At 37.4% G+C, this 27,059-nt stretch overlaps 1 protein-coding gene across 1 annotated transcript in view; it reads left to right on the top strand.

Moving 5' to 3' along the window:
• The window catches only part of LOC149288669 (DNA nucleotidylexotransferase-like), a 74,943-nt gene that overhangs the window by 8,560 nt on the left and 39,324 nt on the right, over window positions 1–27,059 (top strand). Inside the window, exons 3-7 of the mRNA XM_089491576.1 lie at window positions 6,781–6,897; window positions 10,417–10,587; window positions 11,074–11,145; window positions 15,694–15,817; window positions 16,040–16,172. Coding sequence (XP_089347702.1) covers window positions 6,781–6,897; window positions 10,417–10,587; window positions 11,074–11,145; window positions 15,694–15,817; window positions 16,040–16,172 — 617 coding nt within the window. The remainder of the gene's footprint in view (window positions 1–6,780; window positions 6,898–10,416; window positions 10,588–11,073; window positions 11,146–15,693; window positions 15,818–16,039; window positions 16,173–27,059) is intronic.

Here is a 27,059-nt window from a genome sequence, read left to right as displayed (position 1 = left end):
TAGATTTATAGGTAGGAACATTCATCCAGATCCAGATGTCTGCCTCCATAAATGCACATAAAGCATGTTTCTAATATGTATGTGATGTTTTCACGCCTGTAATCATTACTATGTGATTTATTTAGTGTATTCAACTGCAAAATGGCAGGTTTTGGCAATATAATAAATACAAATAAATACATATTTGTATGTAGGATAAAAAAAAATCCAGGGTTGTGTGACATGAAAAAAAACCTGCAATATAAAACAATAAATGATAATAATAATAATAATAATAATAATAATAAGATATAAACACATAGAAAGGCGGAAAGGATACAGAGAAACACATATAGACTGAGACACGTAGAAGAACGACAGCTACGATACCAAAGTGTTCGGGGACAGAGGCAGCTGGGAACACGGACAGACAGCTATCAGATATTTAACTATATAAAATGCAGATTGCAGTCTGCTTTAAAGTAAGTCACAATTAAGGAAAAAGCGGTAAATAGTCGGAAGCAGGAAAAAAGCTCTTAGCTCCCAAATGTCTCAAACAGGGACATTTTAGTTGATAGTTTAGAAACAGCTTTCTTGAATAAATAATTCAAGTCGTTATGCCGTTCCACCGGCACGCTACACCCACATTTGTGATTTTCTTGTACTGCTTTTTCACACTAATAATAATAATTCTGTATGCATTTAATCGGAGAAACTTTAATAATGACCTTTTTCCTAAGGTGAGGTCAAGAAGGTATTTAAAAAAAAAGGAAAAAAAGGTTTAACTGGGTTTAAATGATTTTAGAAGCATAGAAACTAATAGTGATGGTTGTACTGGTGCCAATGCATGTAGGGGAGCCAGTGGAATAGCTACCCTCAGAGGCACAACTAGAAACTATAGGGCCCGTGGAGGAAATTACCCAGGACCTCCTGACTTCACCAAGCAACATGTCCCACGGTGCCATGTTTGGCACCAAACAGCATGTCTGTGCCATCTTTGCCCCAAACAGCTTGTCTGTGATATCTTTGCTCCAAATCAGCTTATCAGTGCCCCAAACAGCTTGTCTGTGCCATCCCTGCCTCCAAACTGGTTATCATTGCCCCAAGCAGCTTGTCAATGCCCCCAAATAGCTTGTCTGTGAAATTTGTGCCCATAAAAATGCTGAGCTTTTTGCTTTGCCTTTGTCCGCTTCGTGGGGTGTCTGGCCTCGTTTTTATGGCTTATACGATTCGCCAAAATTCTGTAAATTTTAAATTCGGACAAATATATTACATAAATATATTAACTGCAACACTGTATCAGAGCCTGTTGTGTAGAAGAGATTATTATTTCCTATAAAATACCCAATTCTAAGCATATGTATTTGCAATGCATTTAGTTGGTTATTTATCAGATGAACTTCATCCGTCACAAAAAGAAGAAGTTCAATTAAATAAGGACAACAAAACGTATCTTACTGGAAAAAAATGAACATGTTACCAACAATTAATATTTATTTTTAAATACTGCTTTATATGCTTTTCTTCGGTTGTGCAATATTCATTTCCCCTGTCCATTTGCTTGTAAAACAGTAGATTTTTATAGCACTTTCTGGAAATCCCTAAAGCAAAAGTTAAGCGCAATTTCCTCTTTAATATCTATAAATGTGGAACAGTTCCAAAAGAGGATTTAGCGCATCTAGTTAAGGTGATCTATCAGAATCCTAAAAAGGGATTTTATGGAACTGTGCCTTGATGTTAGTTAAGTGTCAGGATCATAAGCTACTTTCCTTAAAGAGGTTTAGCTGCTAGCTTCTATGGAAAGTAATGAATTACTCGAATTTTGCCTTTGGGACGTGAAAATGCGTTCTGTTTTAAAAATTATATGCTGAAAAGTCTTGTATATTTTTTTTAATATGTGCAAAATAGAAAAGCTTTGTGAGTTATGTGCACATTTACAAGAAACTTGTTTTTCCTCCTCTTCTTTTAACATAGATTTCTTTTCTTTGGTTCGTGTGATAGGAGTCGTAAATTAAATCTACCAAACGTCTTTTGTAGGGCTAGAAAAAGTACATTGCTTTGAAATTATGCTAATCCTGAAACCTCTTGTGTTTTCTTCTCTGCCACCTATTTTTGCTCATTTCCATATACTTTCATGCCTTTCACACTTAAATACCCATTGCGGTGAATTATAGTATTTAAGAAGTGCTGGATTTGAACATTTTATATGTATTTTACTCCCCCCTTAAATATCCTTACTCTGTCATTTTAATCTTACTTTAATGCTTCCTGTGTTACATTCTTATTATGGCTTCAGAAGGGTCTCATTGAGGGCAATTGCATGGTAAAGGCATCAACGTGAGTGAGCAAGCAAGGCAAGCCAAGCTGGTTTCTTGATAATTCCCAGATGCCTCCAAAGACACGTGGACTTCTATGGATCCTTGAAGAAAAAAGCAAAAACCAAATAATAGAATCCAAAGTAAATTTGGATATACCTCTGGAATGTTCAGAAAATGAGGTGTATCTCTTGTTTCGAAAATAATGTATCTCAGTTCACCCTCGTCTCCTTAGTTAACTGATCTATACCTAGAACTTTGCCCCAGCATTGCTTCTTATAAAAAGAGCAGAAGCTGAAGAGGTCAGCAGTAGCAAACGTGGCCAGCAGAGGAGGTACGGAAGCATTTAAAGATCGCGAGAGACAGAGTGTGCAAGAATGAGCGTGTGAGAGAGAATGTGGGCACTGGGCAATGAATTTAGTTCCTGAAACAAAAACTCCTCCCGAATTTCCAGCTGAACCGAATGGGCAGGCAACAAAATTTGTTGCCTGAAAACGGATAGGCCAAAAACCAACTGAAGAATTTGTCTGATTCATTATTTGCCCACTTGCACATGGTTGGGGAAAAAAATATTGTAAGTTTGTGGAGTGTGGAGGGAAAGGAGGATAAATATATATATATATATATATATATATATATATATATATATATATATACACATATATATAGTGATTACAAGGGTGCTTTATCCAGTAGAATAGCATTCATGTTCTTTGCATGTCTTATGCAGAAGTAGACCAATGGCAACCTAAAATAAATTTCTACGGGACTCCCAGAACTGCTTTCATACATGCTAGAAACCTACAAACTAGAGCATCTAACCTTAGGAGAACAGAGATAAAAAAAGCAATGTCTCTCCAAAGTAATTTTTTTAATAATTATGTCTGCTTTTGAATATTTGTTCAAAATCTGAATTAATTTTTCAAGAACCAATGGTGGAAAATTCTGATGAATATATTTTTGAAAAGGTATGAAAAAATCACACAGGTTTTCAAGGCAAGTAATACGGATATCTCAGCGTGATCTAGTACTTCGTATGCTGTAAATGTAAAAGTGATTGCATTTTAGCATTCACAATCCATGTCACAGCACCGTATTGGCATTACATTTACATTTGTGTTGACTTTGGAGAGCTGCACGGCGAGCTGGGAATCAAAGGAGCATAAGACTAACATGTCAACAATTATGTTCTTTAATTCTTTTTTAAACTCCAATTTTTGGCTGAAAAGTAAATCTAATTCTCCACCTGTAAACAAAAGTTTTACCTTAATGAAGTTCTCAGTAAAACATTACAGATTATTTTTACGGGAACGGAACATGTCTGTACACATTACTCGGTTTTAAGTTTAAGGTGCATTAGTTGTCTATGGAATTGACAGGGTATATGAAATATACAGATTACAGATCATAACATGCAACAAATGAACAGTATACGGTTTTCTGGTTCTAACAAGGGCCAGCCAAGGGTTTTTAATGGCCTTGCCGAAATATGTCTCTGGGGTCTCCGAAATGCACTTGCTTGTTGGCATAGCAGAGATGGCACCTTCCGCAATGCCCTAGGTAGTCATCTTGAGCCAGCCATAGTACCCATCTCAATTAATCAAGTAAAATGTGATGCCTTAACTAAAAACCTGTCCTCCTACTGATATAGAGTCCTATTGATAGTGAATGCTGAAAATCCCATGGAAAGCATGATACATTATAACCATGAAAACCACCCAAACCAAAAAGTCAAATGCAAGTAGGGAGAGGAAGAGGGCCATCTATGAATCCAGCCAAAGGTCAAGGTCAAGCAAATGGGCAGAGATGTCAAGGGCAAGCTAGAAGTAAGGATTAGAGGATCATCCCAAGCAACAATAAATGCCATGGAGTAACCCCAAATGCAGAGCAATGGTTACAAAGAAAATCCAGGTTTAAGTAATATTTTAAGCTTGAGAAACATTGCCTGTTGTCATAGCATAAAAGTATCTTTAAGACACTTAAGTAACTTATATTGGGAAGCAAATGTCTCATAGAGGACAATAATACTGATTTCAAATATAATGTGAATTAATAATGTTACTGGAGCTCCAGCTTCTCCTAAAGGCAATTAATTTTGTGTTTTAAAGATGCTTATTAAAATTACAAATGGACACCAGTCTTTCCTATTTTATGGACATCACAGCTCTTTATGTGAACCAGTTTCCTTGCTACAATTTAACACAAAACAAGTTTATCATCCTTAAATAAAGCCACACATGCAAGTATTTTCCATTATGGAATTACTTTATCACTTTGCCCTTGAACGTTGACCTTGAATCTGTGCAAGATACAGTTAAGTTGTTTTAATTTAGTACTTTCTTCTTTTAAAGGTCAGCTTTTTATTTATGCAATGTATCCCGCATTTTTTCTCTCCTGCTTTATAACTGTTATTTTAGAAGGTTATAATTTTAATCATTTTTCCCAGTATATGTGAAGATTTGTACAGAATTCTTTGATCTTCACTAAATTATCATTGTTGCTTTTGTACCAAAGCAGCATGTAGCCATGAGTAATATCCATAATATAGTTTATTACTCAGATTTGAAGTGCCCCTTAAGGGGTTTTTGTTATTTCTCATCCATTTATTAGCAAAAGGTTTTACCTTCGTGATTTTCTGCATGATTAGATTGCCTTTAGCCAAATACAGAAACCTATACCAAATGCTCTTATTTTCAAGAAACTTGCAAAACTTGTTTTGCAGAAAGATTGTTCACTCGTATATGTTTCTTGCTGATAATACGATTAGAAAGAAATTTTTACGGTACAGATCAGCATACATTTAATCCTTGGAATCATTATTTTTGGTCGCAGTGCCGGTCTTAGAATAAGCTCTTGTTAAATAGATTTTTTTTTTAATTGGATGTTTAAAAAATGGAAAAAAAGGCAAAAAGTATTAAAAAAGAACTTGACACAAAGTTTAGAGCTTTATACGCTGTCAATAAACATCTTTTTAAATCTTCATGGATCTTACAAAACATACATAAATAAATAAATAAATAAATATATATATATATATATATATATATATTCACAATATTTGGTACACATTGACTTGCACGTTTTGTCCATTCTCAATGCCCAGTTAATATGGTAGTATATTTAGTTTTTTACCGCAATCATACCAGCACCTCACTTGATTAGTTAATAAATCCAAATGCATGCACTGAAATATGATGTCATACCTTGTCTGTAGTCACAAAAAGAAGCAGATGGGCTGTATTCAAGCAAAGTTGGCAGGACTGTTTCCAGGAGAGTTGTGGTTTCAAATCATTGACTTTACTATACATTGTAACAGTGGCGGCACCAGATGACAACAAACTATGGAGATGGTGCCAACACAGGATAGTTTTCCATAGTGTTGATTGGGCAGATGATCTCCCTTTTAAACAGCCGATTGAGCAATAACCCTATAGTAAGACTGATCATCCAAGAGGGCAATGGCTCCCTATTATGTGGCCATCCTAGGGCTAGTCCACCTAAGCCAGTATATGCCACTGCATTGTAAAGGTGCAACCTGTAGCAGGAAGAGCTTGGCAGGCCCAGTACAGTGTATAGTTAAACCAATGGGATTTCTTCTTCTTCTTTTTCTTCTTCCTCCTCCTCCTCCTCCTCTTCTTCTTCTTCTTCCTTCTTCCTTCTTCTTCTTCCTTCTTCTTCTTCTTCTTCCTCCTCCTTCTTTTTCCTTCTTCTTTTTCCTTCTTTTTTCTTCTTCTTTTTCTTCCTCCTCCTCCTCTTCTTCTTCTTGTTCTTCTTCTTCTTGTTCTTCTTCTTGTTCTTCTTCTTCTTCTTCTTCCTTCTCTTCACATTTCTCTTCCTTTGAAAGGTACTTCCCTCCCTTTGTTTTAACCCTTTATGTATTCTTGCCTTTTCACCAATTAAGCACCTAATTTTTCCTCCATGAGAACCAAGGTCCTATAAAACCATGTCTTTTTTTTTGTTTTCAAAATGGCAGCTCTATACAGTATTTTATTGGCTAGTTTGTCAATTGGAAGCACCAGGGTATGTTTTATGAACAATTATTACCAGCTATTTTAGAGGCTGTTTCCTTAGAATTCATCATTCTTGAAAACATCTGCTGTTAATTATTCACAAGGATGGGTCAATAATGACTTAACAATGTACTGGATATTAAAAACCGTCCTTGTGTCCAACGTGTTACTCTCTCTCAAGCTACTTTTTAAATAATAAAATATGCCACCTTTCAAATCTCCTGCAGAAATGTATTGAAACACAATCAGTACCGATTCTTCTACCGCGCAAATAAAGTTAATTGCATAAAATTGCAGACCTCTCTGTTTGGACCACGGGGATTATAATTGTAGTTATTCTTTTTTTCATCCGAGATTCATTTTCTGTAAAATGTAAAGCAGGCATCTGTGAATTCCAGTATAGAAGGGAGGGGAAAAAAAACCTTGATTTTCTTTTCTAACATTGCAATTGTCCTTGTATGTATTTTTCCCTTCAGGTACAGAAAGATTGCTCTGCCAATTTCAATCCTCAACTACCTTCATCATGTGTTCGAGTCTCACAATACGCGTGCCAGAGACATACAACCTTACAAGACATCAACAGAATATTCACGGTAATAATTATTAGGTACATAAGCTTGAAAACGGCTCGAGAAGTAATGTAATAGCAGCTGGTGCTATGGAAAACAGAACTCAGCGGTTACTTTTTTTTTTTGTATGTAACAAAGTATTCCATCACGGTTTCCCAAACCATGTTTTAGCTCTGATGACGGCTGGTTGCGTATCGAGAAATAATCGGCATCGTTGACTAAGTTCTTATCGATGCAGGATGCCGGTAGCGCTTTAAAATCCACATTCCTCCCATATAACTTATTTTGTACATTGAGTAAGATGTACTTTAAAAAGATAATTCCATGTGAAAGGTGATCTTTTGTATATTCAGCCCTAATAGTGACGTGCCGCTAATACATCTAACACATGATACAAATCTCATGGAGATAATGGGTTCCTCCAGTTTTTCTCCGCTAGTCCAATTACATTCCGATTCGCCTCTGGTCGATAGGTGATGTTTTATTTGAACAACATCAAATTCAGTTTCTTTTCAAACGTCTACTTATTACGCTTATCCGACTCATTTTGCTATTATTGAGTCCCCGGAGGAGGGTCTGATTCAGCCGCAGATAATCTTTAAGATTACTACTTTGGGGAGTCCTAGAGCATGGGCGAGAAGCTGTCAAAGAACTTGGTATGCAAAGCTGATAAACACGTTCCAGACTGGGATATTGAGGTCACAACATGCGTGGCTTGTTCCACAAATAAATACTGATTTATATAGACAAGAGCAATTTTCTTATCCGGTAGTAGAAATGCTGCTGGTAAATCATTTTAGAATTCCGCTGTGTACTTTCGATTCGTTATTATGGTATGGTAATTGTTTTATTCAGAAATGTTTTTTTTTCTTCCAATATTGGTTACTATTGCGAAGGCGCTGAATTGGCCCGGAATTAAAACATAGATAAAAAAAAATTGCATGAATTATAATATCTGTTCCAAGTCCAATGGAAGTTTCAATTCAAAATCATCTCCAATATAAAATTGCTTCTATAGGGGAGCACTCTGATAAAGCATAACGGGGGTGGACTGGCAATGACTAGCCGGCCCTGGCACTTTAGGGCCAGCAGCCATCTGATGATATAATTGTGGACGATGGCAGGCTATGCCCGACTACATGCTGCAGGACCCGATCTGCTCCTGAGTGTGGTGCTATCGGCCATACCTGGGAAATTCCTAGGGTAGGTTATTTGGAGCTCTTCATCTTCCGGGGGATTGGTCTCACAAATGGCTGCAACTAGTCATGCATAGGGGCACAGGGTAAGCCCCAGATGCCTTTATTGGGAGGCAACTTGGCAGAGAGATGATAGAACATGTGGAAGGAGTTAGTGTGCCCAAACACCGCTCTCCCCTGGCTGGAGAACGAACAAACTGACTCAGGGAAGCAGGGCTTCACCCAGAGACTCCGAGTCAAACTCGGAGAATCCACAGAAACTTTAGTGGATATTTAGCCTCGACCAATCACCTTCCTGTGACCTCTTTGTTCAAAAACCACTCAACTTTACAGACTATTCTTTTCACCCCTGGATGCCAGAAATTAGTATAAATAAGAAGGACATCCCCGCTCCGGATATAAAATACACACATATAAATGTTACCTCACAAGCATTCCATTACTACACATATACACAGAAATCGTGACACTAGCGAGGCTGTGTACAAGAAGCATTAACACCGTAGCAACCTTTTCCCTCTTGAAATCATGAGCGCACTACTCTCTGGGCATATGTACGCTCGTTATTCATTAGCGCTGGACGTAGAGAAATCCCTGAATTCTGTGTCGACGCTCTTGGCAGACGTTCTGGTCGCATTTCGTTATTTTCATGCTTTAGCTGATTCACCACAGCTGGGATCCTCGCTGTCTATAAATTCAGAAATATTTCCGTAGTCTGGTTCCTGGCTTTAGGCAGAAAGGTTACAGATGCTCAATCCACTATCATGGCCGCTGCTTCTGTTTTCCATCACATTTCAAATTGCCTGGCCCAGCTGCTCGTCCATGGATATCAGTCCGGCTAGTGCTTTATATATTTTCTTTTTTACGTTTGTTCATTTATTCTTGCTAGCTTCTATATCTATATATTAATTATCATTATTTTAATGTATCTTTACGTGATATTTCCTGAAGAACCCGCATTGTATAGCGGGGCATCTTACCTCTATATCCACAAACAGTCTGCGTTTTAAGTCTAGACATGGCTGACAGCTGATGGTTTAATCATTCCAGTCATTCATCCAACTGGCCTAATAAGCTGTCATGGACGTTATTGTCTGCGTTTGGATCAAGAGTGTGTGAAACAAACAGGGACTGATTTACCTACCTGGTGGACATAGAGGTGTAGGGGCAGTTGGTATGGTTTTACTTTACTTTTCTAAAAAAACAACCTTTTTCTTGTATATCTGATAAAAATACCTACCCTTTCAATCCCTCAGGACAGCGATGAAGGATGGAGGGATGGAGGGATGGAGGGAGGGAGGGATGGATGGAGGGATGGAGGGATGGAGGGATTGAGGGATGGAGGGATGGAGAAAGGTGCGGGATGAGGTCCATTCCTCCCTTAGGGGGCTTATTGAACCCCATGTCCCCACCAGGAGAAGCCTAGCATCTTCTTGTCTGAGTGGCAAGAAAAGCCCCCCCTGGTTAAGGAGAGTAACTAATATAGACTTAGACAGCGCTGCACTACTATGGCAGGGTCAGGTAATGTTGCTTTACATGACCCCACAGAGCTCCTGATTTGGACTGGCCCTGCTTGAAGAAGTAGAACTGACCACTGAGCCAGCTTGCCCCTGCTTCCTACTCTGGAGGTGATGGGGGTCCGAGGGTGGTATAGTTGGGTTTGATATCTTGAGTTGGATTTATTACCCTCCACTGAATGCAGGGTGAGGGTGAGAGGTTGAAATTTTCTGTTGGCTTGTTATTTTTTTTTTTAATAAACTTTAATAAACTTTAATAAATAGAATGGGTGCATCAGGATCAATGATTTGGTAATGATGTTTATTATGGACGTAGATATAAATGGGCTTTCTGTAAAACATTATGCCCTTTAAATGTAGGAATAAAAGATGTCTAAAGAAAAGTCCCGGATTAGCATTACCCTGTGGAAGGTGACAAATTACAGCCGCTGAAAAGGTTACTCTTCCCTTCACCTGTGAGACAGTGATTCATATCACGGAACTCCGGACTGCCTGGTGCTTGTAAAACATATGTTTACGATAGTAAAGGTGAAACATCAGGGTAATATGTATTCCTGCCTCTCGCCCAGGTATCTGCACTTCTCTGTATCGCTCTCTGTATATATTCTATGCTTAAGAGATCAGTGTGAGTCCTGAAACAAAAAAATGTGTAATAATCTCCAATCCAGACATATCGGTAACAAAAAACATAACTAAAACGGCCAATGGGCCAAATAGCTCTCATCCGCAGCCTAATTTTATATCTTTTTTTTTCCCCACTAATGGCAAGTCATTTTTACACGCACGTGAGCACCGTAAAAATTGCTGATTGCTTTAATTCTCATTTTTAGGATGCGCTCGAAATTCTGGCCGAAAAGTTTGAATTCTGTGAAAATAAAGAACAGTGCGCAAAGCTTCTAAGAGCGTCATCTATTTTGAAATATCTTCCTTTCCCAGTGGTAACAATGAATGATTTGGAAGGGCTGCCTCTGTTAGACAAAGAGGTGAAAAGTATTATTGAGGTAATGATACATTAGGTTACTTTGTGATGTCAAGTGTGTGATATATTTTCTGAAATGTCATACATTTATACAAAATAATAATAAAAAATATAAAAAAAAAATAATAAAGATCTCTTATAGATCTATCTAAACATTACGTGTAATATGTTTATTTTTACTGGTTTATTATGTCTATCATTCATATGTACACAAAAACCCAAAATTGTGATAATCCTATTTTTCACTGGAACTATAGTTTTTTTTAAGTTAATTTATAACAGTTTTTCAATACTTAAAATGCCAAACAGGACAACAGTTTACTGTTTACTGTATGATGGTTCTAATCCATATAAGGTTTAGTTTTAGAGCCAGATAAAAAAAAAAACAGACAAAAATGTTTACTCATTTTAGCAAATTTAAATAAATTTATTGAAAATGATAAGAATGTGTATATTTTTATTTGAGTATATACTACACTTTTTACTAAGGTGTTTTTTTCATACATAGGAAATTCTTGAAGATGGGAAGTGCTCCATGGTCCAAGAGGTGATCAACGGGGAGCGTTATAAAGCATTTAAGGTATTTTCGTACCCGCTACACAAAATTATTTTTGCATGAATAAAATAACACAAACAATAAGAAAGACACAATTTTGATACATAGTATAAACTCTGCATAACTTTACAGCCCATGACTTAGAAATATACAGATCAGGGACGGCCTAATGACCCCAGGCTTAAGGGTCAACAACAAGTAATAAAGTAGCCAAAACTACATTTGGCAGACAACATACGATACACTCCCACGTAAAAGGGATTCATGTAAAACAGAGCACAGTAAGGATCCAGTCATAGTGGAGAAACTAGATGTTATGCTATACACCCTGGTGGTCATATGAGGAATGACAACTAAACCTCCCAAATATGTTTCAGGTCATGGACTAAAATAATTGAATAGAGTAGTGCATGTGGCTATTGCTCCCCTGCCTAAAGCCCACCTAATGGAAATCTTGCCTGAAGTTCCAGATGTGTCATCCGGGGTAGATTAAACTACATTGATATTTATAAACAGGGTTTTCATGCATATACAGCATTAGTCATGGTTGGCCAAAATTTTCCCATTATAAATAAGAAATAACCAGTCTTCCAGCCCAAAGCCTTTTTATCATGCTTTGTGGAGGCTGTTTTTTTTTGTGGTATGTACACGGCCACTAGGTGGCGCCACATGGAACAAAAGAGATGGGGCTTAACATCAGTCCTACACCCATAAACACTTAACTCTACTGCACATGTCACGCTTCTAGTTATTTCATCTTTTTCAGAGAATCCCATGAGTTTTCCTATAAGGTCAAGTGATTTTATGTCTACTTTTAATGTTTAATCAGCCACCTTTCTTTTCCAGAAGGCTAGAATTAAGACGTCTCCCACTGGAAATGAATCAGTCCTTTTTAAACATTTGTAATTACTGTTTAAGCATAAGTCCATTTTTTCTAGCAAAAGTTAACTTTCCAGTGGTCTGTATGAAAAGCAAAATGCTTGCTTTCAGCGGCATTTTTTTTTTTTTTTTAGATATTCTATAAAATATTTTATAACATCACAGCTGAGCGCATGGAAAATCAAAGGCAGTAGAAACCTTTCTTTTTAACCTCTATGAATGATTCATGAACATTACAGTAAATGCATTATTATGTCTAAAAAGTAATTCTGATGATGTGACCCAGTTGGGAAAATTGGTCTTAGAAAGGACAATTCCATGGGTTGCTATGGCGATAAGACCACTTTGCACCAGAGTCACCCTTTATGCAAAACCATCATTGACAGCACTTATTACAGGGCATCTGAAGGCGAATTGTATTTGGAATCGTGGCATAATGGCATTTTTAAAGAATTTATAGCTAGATTGTACCAAATGCCATATTTGTTTAATTAAAGCTTGGTCTAAAAACTGTAGGTTTATGAAAATTCATTTTGCACAATTCTGCAGCATTTTTATGATAAAAAGGAACATTTAATTATAGACTACTTCACTAAATAAATACTAAAATGATATTAATTTCTAATTTCATATATTGCTTTAATGGAATCTATTATATGGACAATTCCATATTTTGATACAAGTATTTTCAATATCTTCCTCTATTCATCTAAAGTTAATGAAATTCCGCACGATACTTCAACCTCTTCATAACACATAGAAAATAATTACAAATAGATTACATATATATGTAGGAATAGGTTTCAAATCCTTTTCAATATTAATGGATAGTGTAGTAGCCGAAATAACGGGAAAAAAAAAAGATTTACATTCAATGATTATTTATCATACATATTGATTCAGAGCGTAGAAGTTATAATATATCAGGTATAACATATTTTTTTTTTCGGTACAGAAGTAACAATCTTTTGGTGCAAAAAAATGCATATTTGGAACCATGCCAACCATATTTAAGAAGTACATTTATAATACAGATTGAATGTCTATTATATTGACAACATTCTTTGCTAGTTTTCCAGACTCATCGATAAAGTTATGCTTAACAGGGAAATCCCATGGAAAAAATATTTTTCTACATGAGTTCTGTATACGGACCCCCAGCGCTGGATAGAGTAATAACCCCCAGTTCTGTATACTGACCCCCAGCGCTGGATATAGTAATAACCCCCAGTTCTGTATACTGACCCCCAGCGCTGGATATAGTAATAACCCCCAGTTCTGTATACTGACCCCCAGCGCTGGATATAGTAATAACCCCCAGTTATGTATACTGAACCCCAGCGCTGTATATAGTAATAACCCCCAGTTCTGTATACTGACCTCCAGCGCTGTATATAGTAATAACCCCCAGTTCTGTATACTGACCTCCAGCGCTGTATATAGTAATAACCCCCAGTTCTGTATACTGACCTCCAGCGCTGGTTATAGTAATAACCCCCAGTTCTGTATACTGAACCCCAGCGGTGTATATAGTAATAACCCTCAGTTCTGTATACTGACCCCCAGCGCTGTATATCCAGAATCCCCATATTTTTTCCACGAAAATGCAAAGGGACCTTTCCCCGATCATATGTAAGGGAATGCGATTGATTAACCCCTTAATGACAAAGCCCATATGGGGCTCAAAATGCATTGTTTTCTATGGGTTTAGGGATCGCCCATTGTACTTAAGGGGTTAAGAGTCCCTTTAACAACCAATCTTCACTCACGGATGTCCATGCTTCACTGGATTTTAGCTATAGAGTCCTACAGCAACAATAACAGTTATTTTATCTCGTGAATGTGATACAATGAGATTTCACATGTTTCCAAGTATTTTATAATTGGCTACATAATTACATTGCAAATGACCTATTAAAGATACAAATTGTTACATTAATTACAGATATAGCAGCTGCTATGTACAGTAAAGATTGCCCTATCCAGTTAAATTACATAAAATTACAACTGTTGATGCACATATCTGTTTATATAATATATATGAAGGAGACGATGGACAATTTAAATGCAGATCTGTCATCTTTCAGAATTTGTCTCATTCAATTTGCCTCAATTGGCCGAAAATTGACTGTTTTTTATCCCTATATTTTATGTGTGTTTTTGTCGACTTAACATTGGTCTTGGATACATTAATGTTCCTAGCCTCCACTGGACTTCCGAAGGACAATGAACTATGATGTTACAAAGTTAGAGTAACAGTTAATGTAAATATTCAGCACATCTCTCCTAAAATTTCCCCACCAACCTTTGAAAGTTACCTGGAAAAACCCACTTTTTTGGAAAAAAATTATTGGGACAGACAATCATTCAACAGCAGAAAATTATCCCAGTAAAGGAATCTTTTACAAGATAACAATCAGAAGAGTCAAGAGAAATGCTTCCTAGTATCTGGTACAAGAAGGAAAATTGCCCAAAAATGTAATTAAATTACATAGAAAGGTGTCAGAATTCCAGAGGCATACAGTCTAAATAACATCATACTATATTTAATTTCCAGTTACAAGGGTTGTCCTTACTTTAACAATACATTTTTTTAATGACAGATTAGGTAGATTTTTTTTACATAATTTACAATAATAATAATAATAACAATAATAATAATAATAATAATAATATAATTTCATTATTATCTACAGAATAAATAGACCAAGGCAATGGTTAAAATAGGAAATTATATTTTAATTCACTTTTAGTTATTTACAGTTTACACTATACTAAATAATGCAGTTTTCAGCTATATACAGTATGCACAATAACATAAAAAAAAATAAAAAAATCAATTTTTTAAATTAAATTTGCAATAAACAAAGTATAGTCAGGATTTACAGCCAGATACACTTATACAGTTAAAGTGAGTACAGTTTAACAATAGCCATTTTATGGATGGTTACGATGCATAGAAAACAGCCAAGGAACACCGGAAAGAAAAAAGCACTTTGATGGGGGTTATAGTTGGGGCCAGCTGTTGAGTAGAAATACGTGTTTTTCTGATTGGAACCAGTTTAAGGTTAAGAGGTCCTGTGTCAGAGACATGACATTTACTGCATAATATACAGAGGTCACTATACTGTGATCTTTTCTTCAAATGCCACAAAGAAAGAAGAAAACATAGAAAAAGAAACCCTAAGTTGATTTTTTTATATTTGAATTACCTACACTGAATATATCTATTTGTGTGTTTTATGTATGTATGATCTATATGGATCCTTTTACATTCTTTGCAATATTTTACATGTTCTTTAATATGGTTTCTTCATGATAGTAACCCACTCGGTGTCCCTGGTCTATCATCAGAGGATCGCGTCTTGTCTCGTGTTAGCACAGCCCTACGCTTATTCAATCATTCATTGCTTTATCAAACTATGATTTATTTTCTTAGCATTTCTCATCCTTTAAAAATATCCCCCTTCTGTAAAATATACTCTCTTGATCGCTTCTTTTTTTTATTCTCATCTATAATATCGAGAGCCATGAAAAAACAGCTACAACAGCTGAGTTTGGACATGTTATTGATCTACCAAAAACAAGTACGGCAACATTTAATACATTTTTTTTTATCTTTGATATATAGAGATTTTTATGTTTTGTATGTATGCTTACATTTCTTTTTTTTATTAATTTTTTTATTTACAGTTATTTACTTCTGTGTTTGGAGTTGGTCTGAAAACGGCAGAGAAATGGTACAGAATGGGATTTCGAACCCTAGAAGAAATAAAAAACAACCAAGATATAAAGTTAACAAAAATGCAGAAATTTGGTAAATCCTTTTCAGGATTAACAATACTAAAGATTTATAGATATTTTCCCATACATAAGGAAACTATAAAACCCAACATGATGACTGATTTTGGTAAAAAAAAATAAGTCGAAACTAGTGCTTTATCACCAAAAATATTTTAATATTTTAATATTTAAAAAAAGTTTGTTTTTAAAAATACGTTTCTCCAATCATCTTTCAATTTACATTTCTGACTTTCAGGATTTCTTTATTATGAAGATATTGTTAGCTTGGTATCGAAGACAGAGGCCTGCGCCGTCGACAAGCTTGTAAAAGACATTGTACGGAAACTGGTTCCTGATGCTGTTGTGACTTTAACCGGTGGCTTCAGAAGGTATTAGTTTATCATATTCACGATACGCATATTTCTAGAATTTATATTTAATATACAAAATTTCTACTTTTTGATGAACTGACAATAATTTATACCATGAAATACATAAATTGGTCTCGGAACATTATATTTTCTTTGGTTTCTCTGCACAACTTTATTTTTCTTCTAAGTTGTTTTTTACAAAATATATAAATATTCAGAAAATGTAAAAACATCAAGAATTACTACAAGGACGACGTTAGCTACTAAAATATCCTAGCAACTATAAAGTGTTATATTTCCAAAATATAAATGTAAGGCCAACAAGGTAAAGGCGTGTTGTGTTGGATATTCCTTCATGAAAGGTATGTAGAAAATTATTTTAGGGCCCGAAAAGTTAACTTTGACCCCATATCTGATAACAGCTGGACCATTTTATGAAAAGCTGCTGTCCAATTTGGCAATTTGGCGCATGCTAAAACAGTACAGCTCTTATTTTGAACAATAAAACCAATGATTTTCAGATTGAGTAAATTATTTTAATAATGCTGGCCATGGCTTGCAATAAGGGGTGGTATAACTTGGAGTCTGGAGTAATAAGGCCACAAGGCCCTTCTCACTTCTATTAATGTTCCAAGGGTTGGCTGCATCATGATGTCATGAGCGGCCACTTGACACATATCACAAAGCTTCATGGTTTTCCATTGGTAGGGACGGAAAGTACCAATTTCCACCCATTTTCAACTTGCTTAGCCCACGGTAGAGGACTGCATTGGGAGGCGGGTCCCGCCAAAAACTTGCGGGCGCGGGCGGTCTTGCTGGGGCTGCGGACGGGAGCGGGCGGTCAGGCACTGTACCTGCGGGTCCCGGTAATCCTGCGCAGTCCCGCAAGGCTGTCTTCTCGCTGCTCCATAACAGTGTCTCCTATCTTGCTCCGCCCAGGAACAAGGCGGAGTCACATGATGTGACGCCACTTCCTGTGACTCCGCCTTGTTCCTGGGCGGAGCAAGAGAAGAGACGCTGTGAGGGAACAACTTGAGGGACTGCGTGGGAAATCAGTTAAGGAGGCGGGCGTGATTGGCCACAAATGTGGCGGGAGCGGGCGGGTTGGCCACAAATGTGGCGGGAGCGGAACACCCACATTGCGGAAGCGGGATTAAAAACAGCGGAAGCGGTATTAAAAAAGCAGTCCCGCGCAGGGCTCTAGCCCACGGTTCTTAGCACAGGACAGAGTTACCATTCAGTCTGTTCCATGACAAACGTTGTTGGGTTATACTTCCATGTTAAATTGTTAATTTATACTTCGAAAGACTTGGTTGTCTGTCCAAATCATGTAAAGACCCATTGTTGATTATTATAATTATAATAATTATTATTATTATCTTTCATTTATATAGCGCCAACAGTTTACGCAGCGCTTAATACAATACATATATTCAAGGGGTCTGACAAGACTAGAATTGACGGACTAAGACAAACCGATACAATCTTGAGATGTGTCAATGTAAATTAATTATTAATTAATAATTATTTAATTTTTTTGTCCACTTACTATTTGTACACAAAAGCCCCATATATAATGTAATAGATAGGGTTAAATGTGATGTCTTTACTAATAAATGATTGCATAACAATATCTGAATACCCCCTATGTTAACTTTTAAAATACATGTATATCATTTTATGTAACTGTAGAATAATATAGCCAGACTACAAAGGCTTCTAAAAGTGTTTTCAGGATTCTATTATTTTTTTTATTTTTTTACAGTTCACCAAAAACAAAAATGTTCTCTTCAGCTCTGCTAGATGTTTCTTAGTGGCTTGAAACAAAAATTATAGTACTCAAGCGAAAGCCAGTATGTACTTAGTGAAAGAACAGCTGCATTGGGGAAATATATAATTTAGAACCGAAGAATCACCGTGTCTGACAATAAAAGAGCATTTAAAAGCCACTATTTTTATTACAGATAACTGGGTAAATAAAATAATGTTTTATCTAAAACAAAAGTACAGATTTAAAGCGTTTCAACTCAATTCATATTCAGAGTGCTGCAAATATTGAGGGTTATGTATAATAGATAATTTGCGTGCAATGTTGAGCCAATCTGCAACAATCAGCAACTTAACGACAGGGCGTATAGATACATTAACAGGAAGGAAAGATGGCGCAGAGCCCAAGAACAGGAAGTTAAAAACTGCAAACAGGAAGTTAACATGGCTGCTCCCATTGTGCACTAATAATATGCTGTCTAATACAAATAGAACTTTCAGTATATGAATTCTAAATACCATCGCAAAACGTAGAAAATGGCAGACCTGCATTATGGGGCTTATTAGTTAGAAAATGGCACATCCTTTGACAACATTTAGACAAGAAAAGGTGAAAGGAATTTAAACATTATTGAAAAAAAAATATGTACCGTATTTTTCGCTCTATAAGACGCACCTGCTGATAAGACGCACCTAGATTTTAGAGGAGAAAAAAAAGGAAAAAATATTTTGAGCTAAAAAATGGGCTAAAATATTTATTACAATAACTGAATAAGCTATGAACACAGTAAGACACACACAGTAAGACACACACAGACACAGTAAGACACACACAGACACAGTGAGACACACACACACACACACACACACACACACACAGTAAGACACACACACACAGTAAGACACACACACACACAGTAAGACACACACACAGTAAGACACACACACACAAACACAGTAAGACACACACAGTAAGACCTCCCTCCCTAACCCCCCTTCTCAGTATCTCCCCTCTAACTCCCTAACCCCCCTTCTCAGGATCTCCCCTCTAACTCCCTAACCCCCCTTCTCAGGATCTCCCCCCCCCCGCCCCGGTCACTTACCTTAAACTCCTGTGTTGGAAGCGTGAGGCGTTTGTCTCGGGTGCCGGCGCTTCACTGCTGAGCGCCGGCGTCTGACGTCATATGCCGGCGCCCAGCGTAAAGCGCCGGCACCCGAGACAAACGCTTCCAACACAGGAGTTGAAGCGCTGAGGCAGGCGGCGGTGGCGGCGGCTGCCGCCAGCAAAGGATTCCTGTATATCTGTCAGGCAGAGGGGCCCGAGAGTTGCCGAGCGGTTGTCTTCAGCAACCGCTCGGCACCCCTTGGGCCCCCCTGACTGGCAGAAATCCAGGACTCCTCTGCTGGCGGCCGCCGCCGCCTGCCTCAGTTGCGACCCCGGATTTATCGGCGTATAACACGCAGGTAGGGTTTAAGCTCCGGATTTTAGTTAAAAAAGTGCGTGTTATACGCCGATAAATACGGTATATCGTTGCCCCCCCTCCCTCCCTCCCTCCCTGCCTGCCTGCCTGCCTGCCTGCCTGCATGCATCTTCGCTCCATAAGACGCGGCTGATTTTTCATCCTACTTTGGGAGGAAAAAAACTGCGTCTTATGGAGCGAAAAATACGGTATATAAATTGTATCGTGGAACAGAAAATGGCAACACAGTTTCCTTCGATTCTGTAGCATTTAGATATTACTGTGCTGGTCCTTCTGTATTCCTTTTAGTGGACCAAGTTCACAGGGCAAGACGCACGCTCACATTAGCTTCATAGACATCATAGACATTTTGGAAATTCTTCATGTACATCTGAGATCTCCAACACCAACTCCATTACAATCACATGAAACATGTAAGCCACAATCTTTTTTATGTGGTTTTTTTTTTTTATGTGTTAAAGAAAAGATACTTTAATCCACTAAATATACCACACTATTCTATTATTTTTATATTATATTACGTACATATGATTTATTCTATAATACTGTCTTTTTTTGTATTACTAAACTTGTTTTGTATAGTTATTTTAGCACAATATATATATAAATACTTTAATAATTCTTTAGAATTTCATAAAAAACTCTATTATCCATATTTGAATTAATATATAGCCTTTTGTTGCTTTATTGGATACTTACAAACACCCATATTGCATTTCGTCTTCTATATCTCTATTTTTCTCTATTATGTCCCGTTTACCTTTTGATTAAGAAAGATTTTATTTTTATTAAATGACTAGTTTAAGAACAGGGGACTGGCCAAACAGAAAAAGTTCAGAAAAAATAACTCCAAACTCATTTCATTGTACCCTGTGCCGTATGAATATTGTAATTATTTTCTGCCTTCCCGCTGAGGAGGGTTCCTACTGCTTATTTCATGCGCTCAGCGTGATGCCGGGAAACCTGGAAGAGCGGCTGTTAATGTATTTCCTGCAGAAAATGAATTCATCTCCGAGTGTCCACCTTTCTTCGTGTCCAGGAACATTGGGCTAATGTATTGTAAAGCACTTAAAGTACTGCCCTTTAAATCTTTATCTTGTTGATCTCAGCATGGGTCTCATTTCACAATGTATTTGAAAAAAAAATTCTAGTACCAAAAAAATAAAAAAATAGCTCCAATACTTGGCACGTAAAAATGATGTACAAAAAAATGGGGTAAAACAGGGAAAGCTCTAAAGGTCGATTTATAGAATGTTGTTAAGGTACACATTACATTAAGCTAAAGCATTTTAAGCTAACCTTTGGACGTTGTCATAAGCCTCTCCGAGGTAGAATCTACATTTGAATCAAATCTATACTCAGAGGAATTTTGATGCTTTTAAAGCCCAAAGGAGAAAAAAAAAAAAAAATCACTATTACCAAACCGGAGACCTCACTTGACATACAAAATACTTAACTCTAGTTTTAATGTTACCAGCGATTATCACACCTTTGAAAACATTCTTTTGATTTGACTTCCAAAGGAAACATGTTCCCTCTTGGATTCAGATGATTTCTCTCTGCATTACGGGGAGAATTTATAGCTGTTCCATTAAAGGCACTCTCACGAATAACGATGTCTGAGTCTGGAATTCAGAAAAAAGCGCCTGCATTTATGTTAAAAAAAAACAAAAAAAAAACTATGCCCTAACCATTTGCCCTACATTTAAATTAGAATAATAGGCAGCTTTCAGATCATCCATTATTCTACAGTAAATATTTTACATATTTACGCTATTTTAATTTATTTTAATATTTAAATATTAAATTTTTTTTTGTTTTGTTCATGTTGTACGTTATCTACTGATTTATATAGCGCCATCATATTGCACAGCGCTGTTCAATGGGTAAGCAGGACAAATCAAGCAGTTCCCCACAATATATATATATATACAGAAACAAAATGTGAAGAGGCGCCTGGTCGAAAGAGCTTACAATCTAGAAGATAGTTATTGTTATACATTAGACTAGCAGTATTGTTGTATGGAAACTCAGTTTCTAGTATATTACTGTCCTGAATACTCATGCATGGCTTTGTGCGAGAACAGATTTTTAAAGAACTTTGCCTAAGGCGCCCAAAGAATAAAGTAGAGGATACGTGAAGTTGTTTCCATACGAAATTTAGGCTGAACATCTGGATCGCCTAATTAGGGTACGGTAAAACTGTCTCCTAAAATGAAGATAATAAAAATGTTCTTCCTGCATGTGTAATTAATTAATTACATTTTGTGATATTAATTCATACTGATTTCTATGTTTTCATTGTCTAGCAGATGCAAGATACCGGGTTCGTTGCACAAATTAGTATCACGTTCGACTCCAATGAACCTGAGAAGTAAAATTATGGTATTCGGACCTCATGGATTGCATGAGTGTACAAACATGAAGTTAGAGTAAATACTCATTTTCGTAGAACTTAACAATGGCGGTCTCCAGGTCTGCAGAACTTTATTGGAATCAAAATGTGAAAACATTTTTTTTTCCTCCAGTGCTGACCTACATTACTGTATACAGTGCTGGGGGTATTACTATATATATAGCGCTGAGGGTTATTACTGTATACAGCACTGGAAATTATTACTGTATACAGCGCTGGGGGGTTATTACTGTATAAAGCATTGGGGGGTTACTGTATACAGCGCTCGGGGGTTATTACTGTATACAGCGCTCGGGGGTTATTACTGTATACAGCGCTGGGGGTTATTACTGTATACAGCGCTGGGGAGTTATTACTGTATACATCACTGGGGGTTATTACTGTATACAGCGCTGGGGTTATTACTGTATACAGCGCTGGGGGTTATTACTGTGTACAGCACTGGGGGGGTTATTACTGTATACAGCGCTGGGGGTTATATTACTGTGTACAGCGCTGGGTGTTATTACTGTATACAGTGCTGGGGTGGGTTATATTACTGTATACAGAGCTGGGGGTTATATTACTGTATACAGCACTGGGGGTTATATTACTGTATACAGCGCTGGGGGTTATTACTGTATACAGTGCTGGGGGGTTATATTACTGTATACAGCGCTGGGGGTTATATTACTGTATACAGCACTGGGGGTTTTATTACTGTATACAGTGCTGGGGGTTATATTACTGTATACAGCGCTGGGGGGTTATATTACTGTATACAGCGCTGGGGGTTATATTACTGTATACAGCACTGGGAGTTATATTACTGTATACAGCGCTGGGGGGTTATATTACTGTATACAGTGCTGGGGGGTTATTACTGTATACAGCGCTGGGGGGTTATTACTGTATACAGCGCTGGGGTTTATGTTCAAGGAGATAAATATTTTCCATGGGACCTTTCCAATTGTCTTGCTGTTATTAAGCTCATTTATTTTCGTAGAAATAAGTAACAAAGCATTTCGCTGCGTGCAGAGCAGTTTTTCAGGACAGGAACAGAGCCCGGTGTTTCCGTTGATTCCGAAAGGGCAGAACTGACTTCCAGCTTGACTTCGGGGATCTTGTTCGAGTCTCGTATCCGAGCTGATCACACTGTTTTCACATTGTTTACTTTCAAGAGACCTCAGGTACATTTGGCAAAAAAAAAGGGCACAGATGGACCCAATTCATGTTCTCTGGTATATTGCCTCCGGTCATTAGAGTTAACAAAGCGTCTAGACACTGGTGTATTGCATTATATTCCTAAAATCTGTTGTGTTTCTTATTCATTACCCTTGCAAACTGATGATGCGTTGAAACATAGTCCATCCATCTCAGTATTTCATTCTTTTTAAAGCTCCTAATTTAGTTTTGTTTTTCCTTATAGAGGAACGACCCTAGCAGGGCCGGCCCGACAATGGAGCCAAGTGGGGCAACCGCTCCAGGCGGCACTTTTGAAGGGGCGGCACTTTGCCACCCCAAGCCCTTTTTTTAAAAAAAAAAAGCGAAAGAGAGAGAAAGGGGCGCCGAGTGGTTTTCGCTTACCAAGCTGTCAGTACCCGCTCGGCGCCCCTCTCTCTCTCCTCTGCGGCGAGTCTCCCTGTGTCCCTGTCTCGGTGCCGGCTTGTAATGCCAGAAGATTTCCTCATAGCCGGCACCGAGACCGAACAGGGAGACTCGCCGCAGGACTGCTGAAAGGTAAGTACAAGGGGGGGGGCGGAGGGAGAGGAAGGGTAGATAATGAGGGGGGGCGGCAGGGACGGAGGGAGAGGAAGGGTAGATAAGGGGGGGGGGCGGAGGGAGAGGAAGGGTAGATAATGAGGGGGGGCGGCAGGGACGGAGGGAGAGGAAGGGTAGATAAGGGGGGGGCGGCATTTTAAAATTCGCCCCAGGCGGCATTTTGCCTTGGGCCGGCCCTGGACCCTAGATTTATATTTTTTTTTTGGTGTAGTTGTGTAGTCAGTATAGAATTTAGTGTTTTTTATGCTTAGTAGGTCGGTGAAGCAGTGAGCTGGAAACCCAAAGTTCCTCCATGCGGCGAGGAGAAGACAGAAGGGTTCATGGACAGGTGATCCCTTACGAAAAATTACTGCAGTTTTTTCTGAAGTAATACTGCAGTTTTTTGGACATGAAAAAACTGCGATACTGCACTTTTACTGCAGTTCTACTGCACATTTACCGCACTTTTTTTTTTATATTGCAAACCTGCAGTTGTACTTCAATGTACTGCAGCTTTATTGCATTTGTACTTCCATACAAAAATAACTGCAGTAAAACTGCAGTACAGTGAAGTACAAATGCAGTAAAACTGCAGTAAATGTGCAGTATTGCAGTTTTTTCATGTCCAAAAAACTGCAGTATTACTTCAGAAAAACTGCAGTAATTTTTTCGTAAGGGATTACTTGAGTCAAATATAAATGACGGTAACATTAATGATTTAAGAAGGTTTTAACATAAAGCACGTAGTATGTATTACTTTTGTACCTTTTTTATACGTTTTTTATAAAAAAATATATTAAGCAGGGTGTTGAGCGTTCCCCTTTAAAAATCTCAAAATGCTTACATTGTCCCTATGTAAAAATTGTGTTATTTCAGTGTTGTTACCCACATTTTTTTTTGCTACAATGATCCAAATGGCACCAACACTCCCATTGCTTGGAAAAATGCCGAAACCCATACATTTTGATTAGTTCTGTTCTATAAGACCATTCCAGCTAATGGGCCATAAATTGCAGTGTGGCATCGGAAAGTGCCTCACGGAATAACGCATCTGGGGGAAAAAAAATGTTATTTGGCCAACATCGAACGAATTTGACGACAGCTGTGACTTTCTAGTGCATATGCCTTGAGTCTGCGGCGCCGTCTTGATCAGCTGCCCATGTACTTCCTTAAAACTTTATGGACCTTAAATTTAGTGTTCTTTATCTAGTAAAATTTAAAGGTAAACATTCCTTACTTTAAAATCACTTGCTTGGAACACTGAATTGCTATTTTATGTTATTTTTGTATTGATGAAATGTTTTTATGTTCCGTTTTTATTACATTTACATAAAACCAGAACTACGTCTGGTTTTATTACCTTATTGATATTGCAGTATAAATAAAATCTGACAACAACAATATCTTGATGGCTTTATTAAATGTTTTGCAAATATTTGAAGGCATAAAAAAAAATCTCTTACAACTAGAAAAATATTCTTCACCGTTCTGAGGTCAGAGCGCGCAGCATGGAGTCTTGAATTAGTTCCAGGTAATGATAGGGACAACATAGCAAAATATGCAAAATTACGTAGGGTTTTGTTGAGATGGAGAGAAGGTCCTGAAAGTTTATATAATTTTACCTCTTTGTTGCCCCAATAAAAGGAATCACCCTTGAAGTAGAGTTTCCATCAGTAAAAAATGCTCTTTTTCCCAACTGTCTTTAAAAATGTCTTATATTGTTCATCAACCACATTTCTTTTTCTTTTGTTGATTATTCTAATCTGTAATCTATAGGTCCATTTTAACACAATGCCTGACCATTTGACTTTCAGTTTGTGCCACGCAAACCCCCAAATATTCTTTCTGTGCCATCTTTGTCGCCTAACATTTGTTCTTTGCCATCATTGCCCTCAGAGAGCTTGTCCGTGCCATTATTCCACCCAAACAGCTTGTTTGTGCCTTCTTTGCCCCTTGCAACATACACTCTGGCACACAAACCTAAACACCCTTATACAAATTTAAAAATCCTGACACTCATAAACACTTACTTGTACTCATTAACACACATGTACACACACATTCTAATACATACACACACATTACACATTCACACACGTGTAATGTGAATTCACATTCATGCTCACATGCTAATACAATGCATACACATCCATCCATTTGATATCACAAACACTTACACATTCATGCTAACACACACTCCATCTCAAACCACACGTACATTCTTACACACAACCACTTACACATACACATCTATGTTAACACACAAACACTTACATATTCATGATAGTATACTTATACATAGACACGCATGCCCATGTACACATATACATAGACATTCATGATCACATTTACATATACATAGACATTCATGCTCACATACACAGACAGGTACTCCTGACCTCTCCTGCATATTTGGTTCCGTCTCGGTTTCACGGTGATGTAACGTAACATGACCCTGTTGTGTTGCTGGCCCTCCTTGCCGGTTAAAAAATGTTTGGAGAGGGCCCTTTGCCGGTCAGAAGGGCCATTTCTGAACAATTTTAAATCATCACGACCCTAGAGGAACAAGCTCCATCACAGTTGTGAGCCCGGGGGAGCCCTGTAGTTACGCCACTGCCTACTTGGCTGAGAGATCTAAAGTATTGTAAGGGCTATGTTGTCCTTTAGATAATCCATATTTACCAGTACATCCATACCCTACAATGAATACATGGGAGGGTTGGATTTGCAACTAGATTACTCAGATATTACTGGTATTGTTATCAGGCATTAACTGAGAAGATCTCAGACCTTCAGTAGAACGATGCAAACATTGTAACAATCTTCTCCCAAATGATTGAATAATGTTTCTATATTACTTTGTCACATTATTCTACTGGAAAAATCATTTTGGAAGGGAATCTCTCAATTAAAGCAAAAGCCATAAGTGCTAACTAACAATATTAAAATATTTGTAGATGACAAAGCCATGCTTTTATCCTTGAGTATTGTTTATTTGTCAAGTGATATTAAACACTTATGTGTAACACATCTTACACTTAACAGATGTGACGTATTTAACATAGGCTGTTAATTATTAAAATAAAATCATCTACATGTTGTCCATTCCAACTAGACATCATTTTGCCCAGTTTGCTAAGTGGCCACTTCGGGTCTACTATGATATCAAACTAGATGCCAATATTAATATTAATTGATGAGTTGCATGTTTAATCCCTTTTATTAACCCTTTATAAATGTGTTAAAGTGTTTATAATTCATATAATTGATATCGTAGAATTTCGTGCAGCCTAAGTAGTTGGTCTCCATGGCAAAGCTAAAAATATACTATTACAGAACAGATTAAAAAGAAATTATTACACGTTGTTAAGAATTAATATCACAAAGTTTACATTACCCGCCCTCATTAAAATAGGATTTAAAATACATTATCCTTCAGCTGACTATGGTTATTATCTGCCTCCTTGTTCATATCCTTAATCGCTTCCACTTTATTGCCTC

The sequence above is a fragment of the Sceloporus occidentalis genome, unplaced genomic scaffold (genome assembly GCF_023333645.1).
Source record: "Sceloporus occidentalis isolate IW3139 unplaced genomic scaffold, rSceOcc1.0.p SCAF_50, whole genome shotgun sequence".
Taxonomy (NCBI): Eukaryota; Metazoa; Chordata; class Lepidosauria; order Squamata; family Phrynosomatidae; genus Sceloporus; species Sceloporus occidentalis.
The sequence above is the reverse complement of the archived record's forward strand: the minus strand, read 5'-3'. Positions and strand labels throughout refer to the sequence as shown.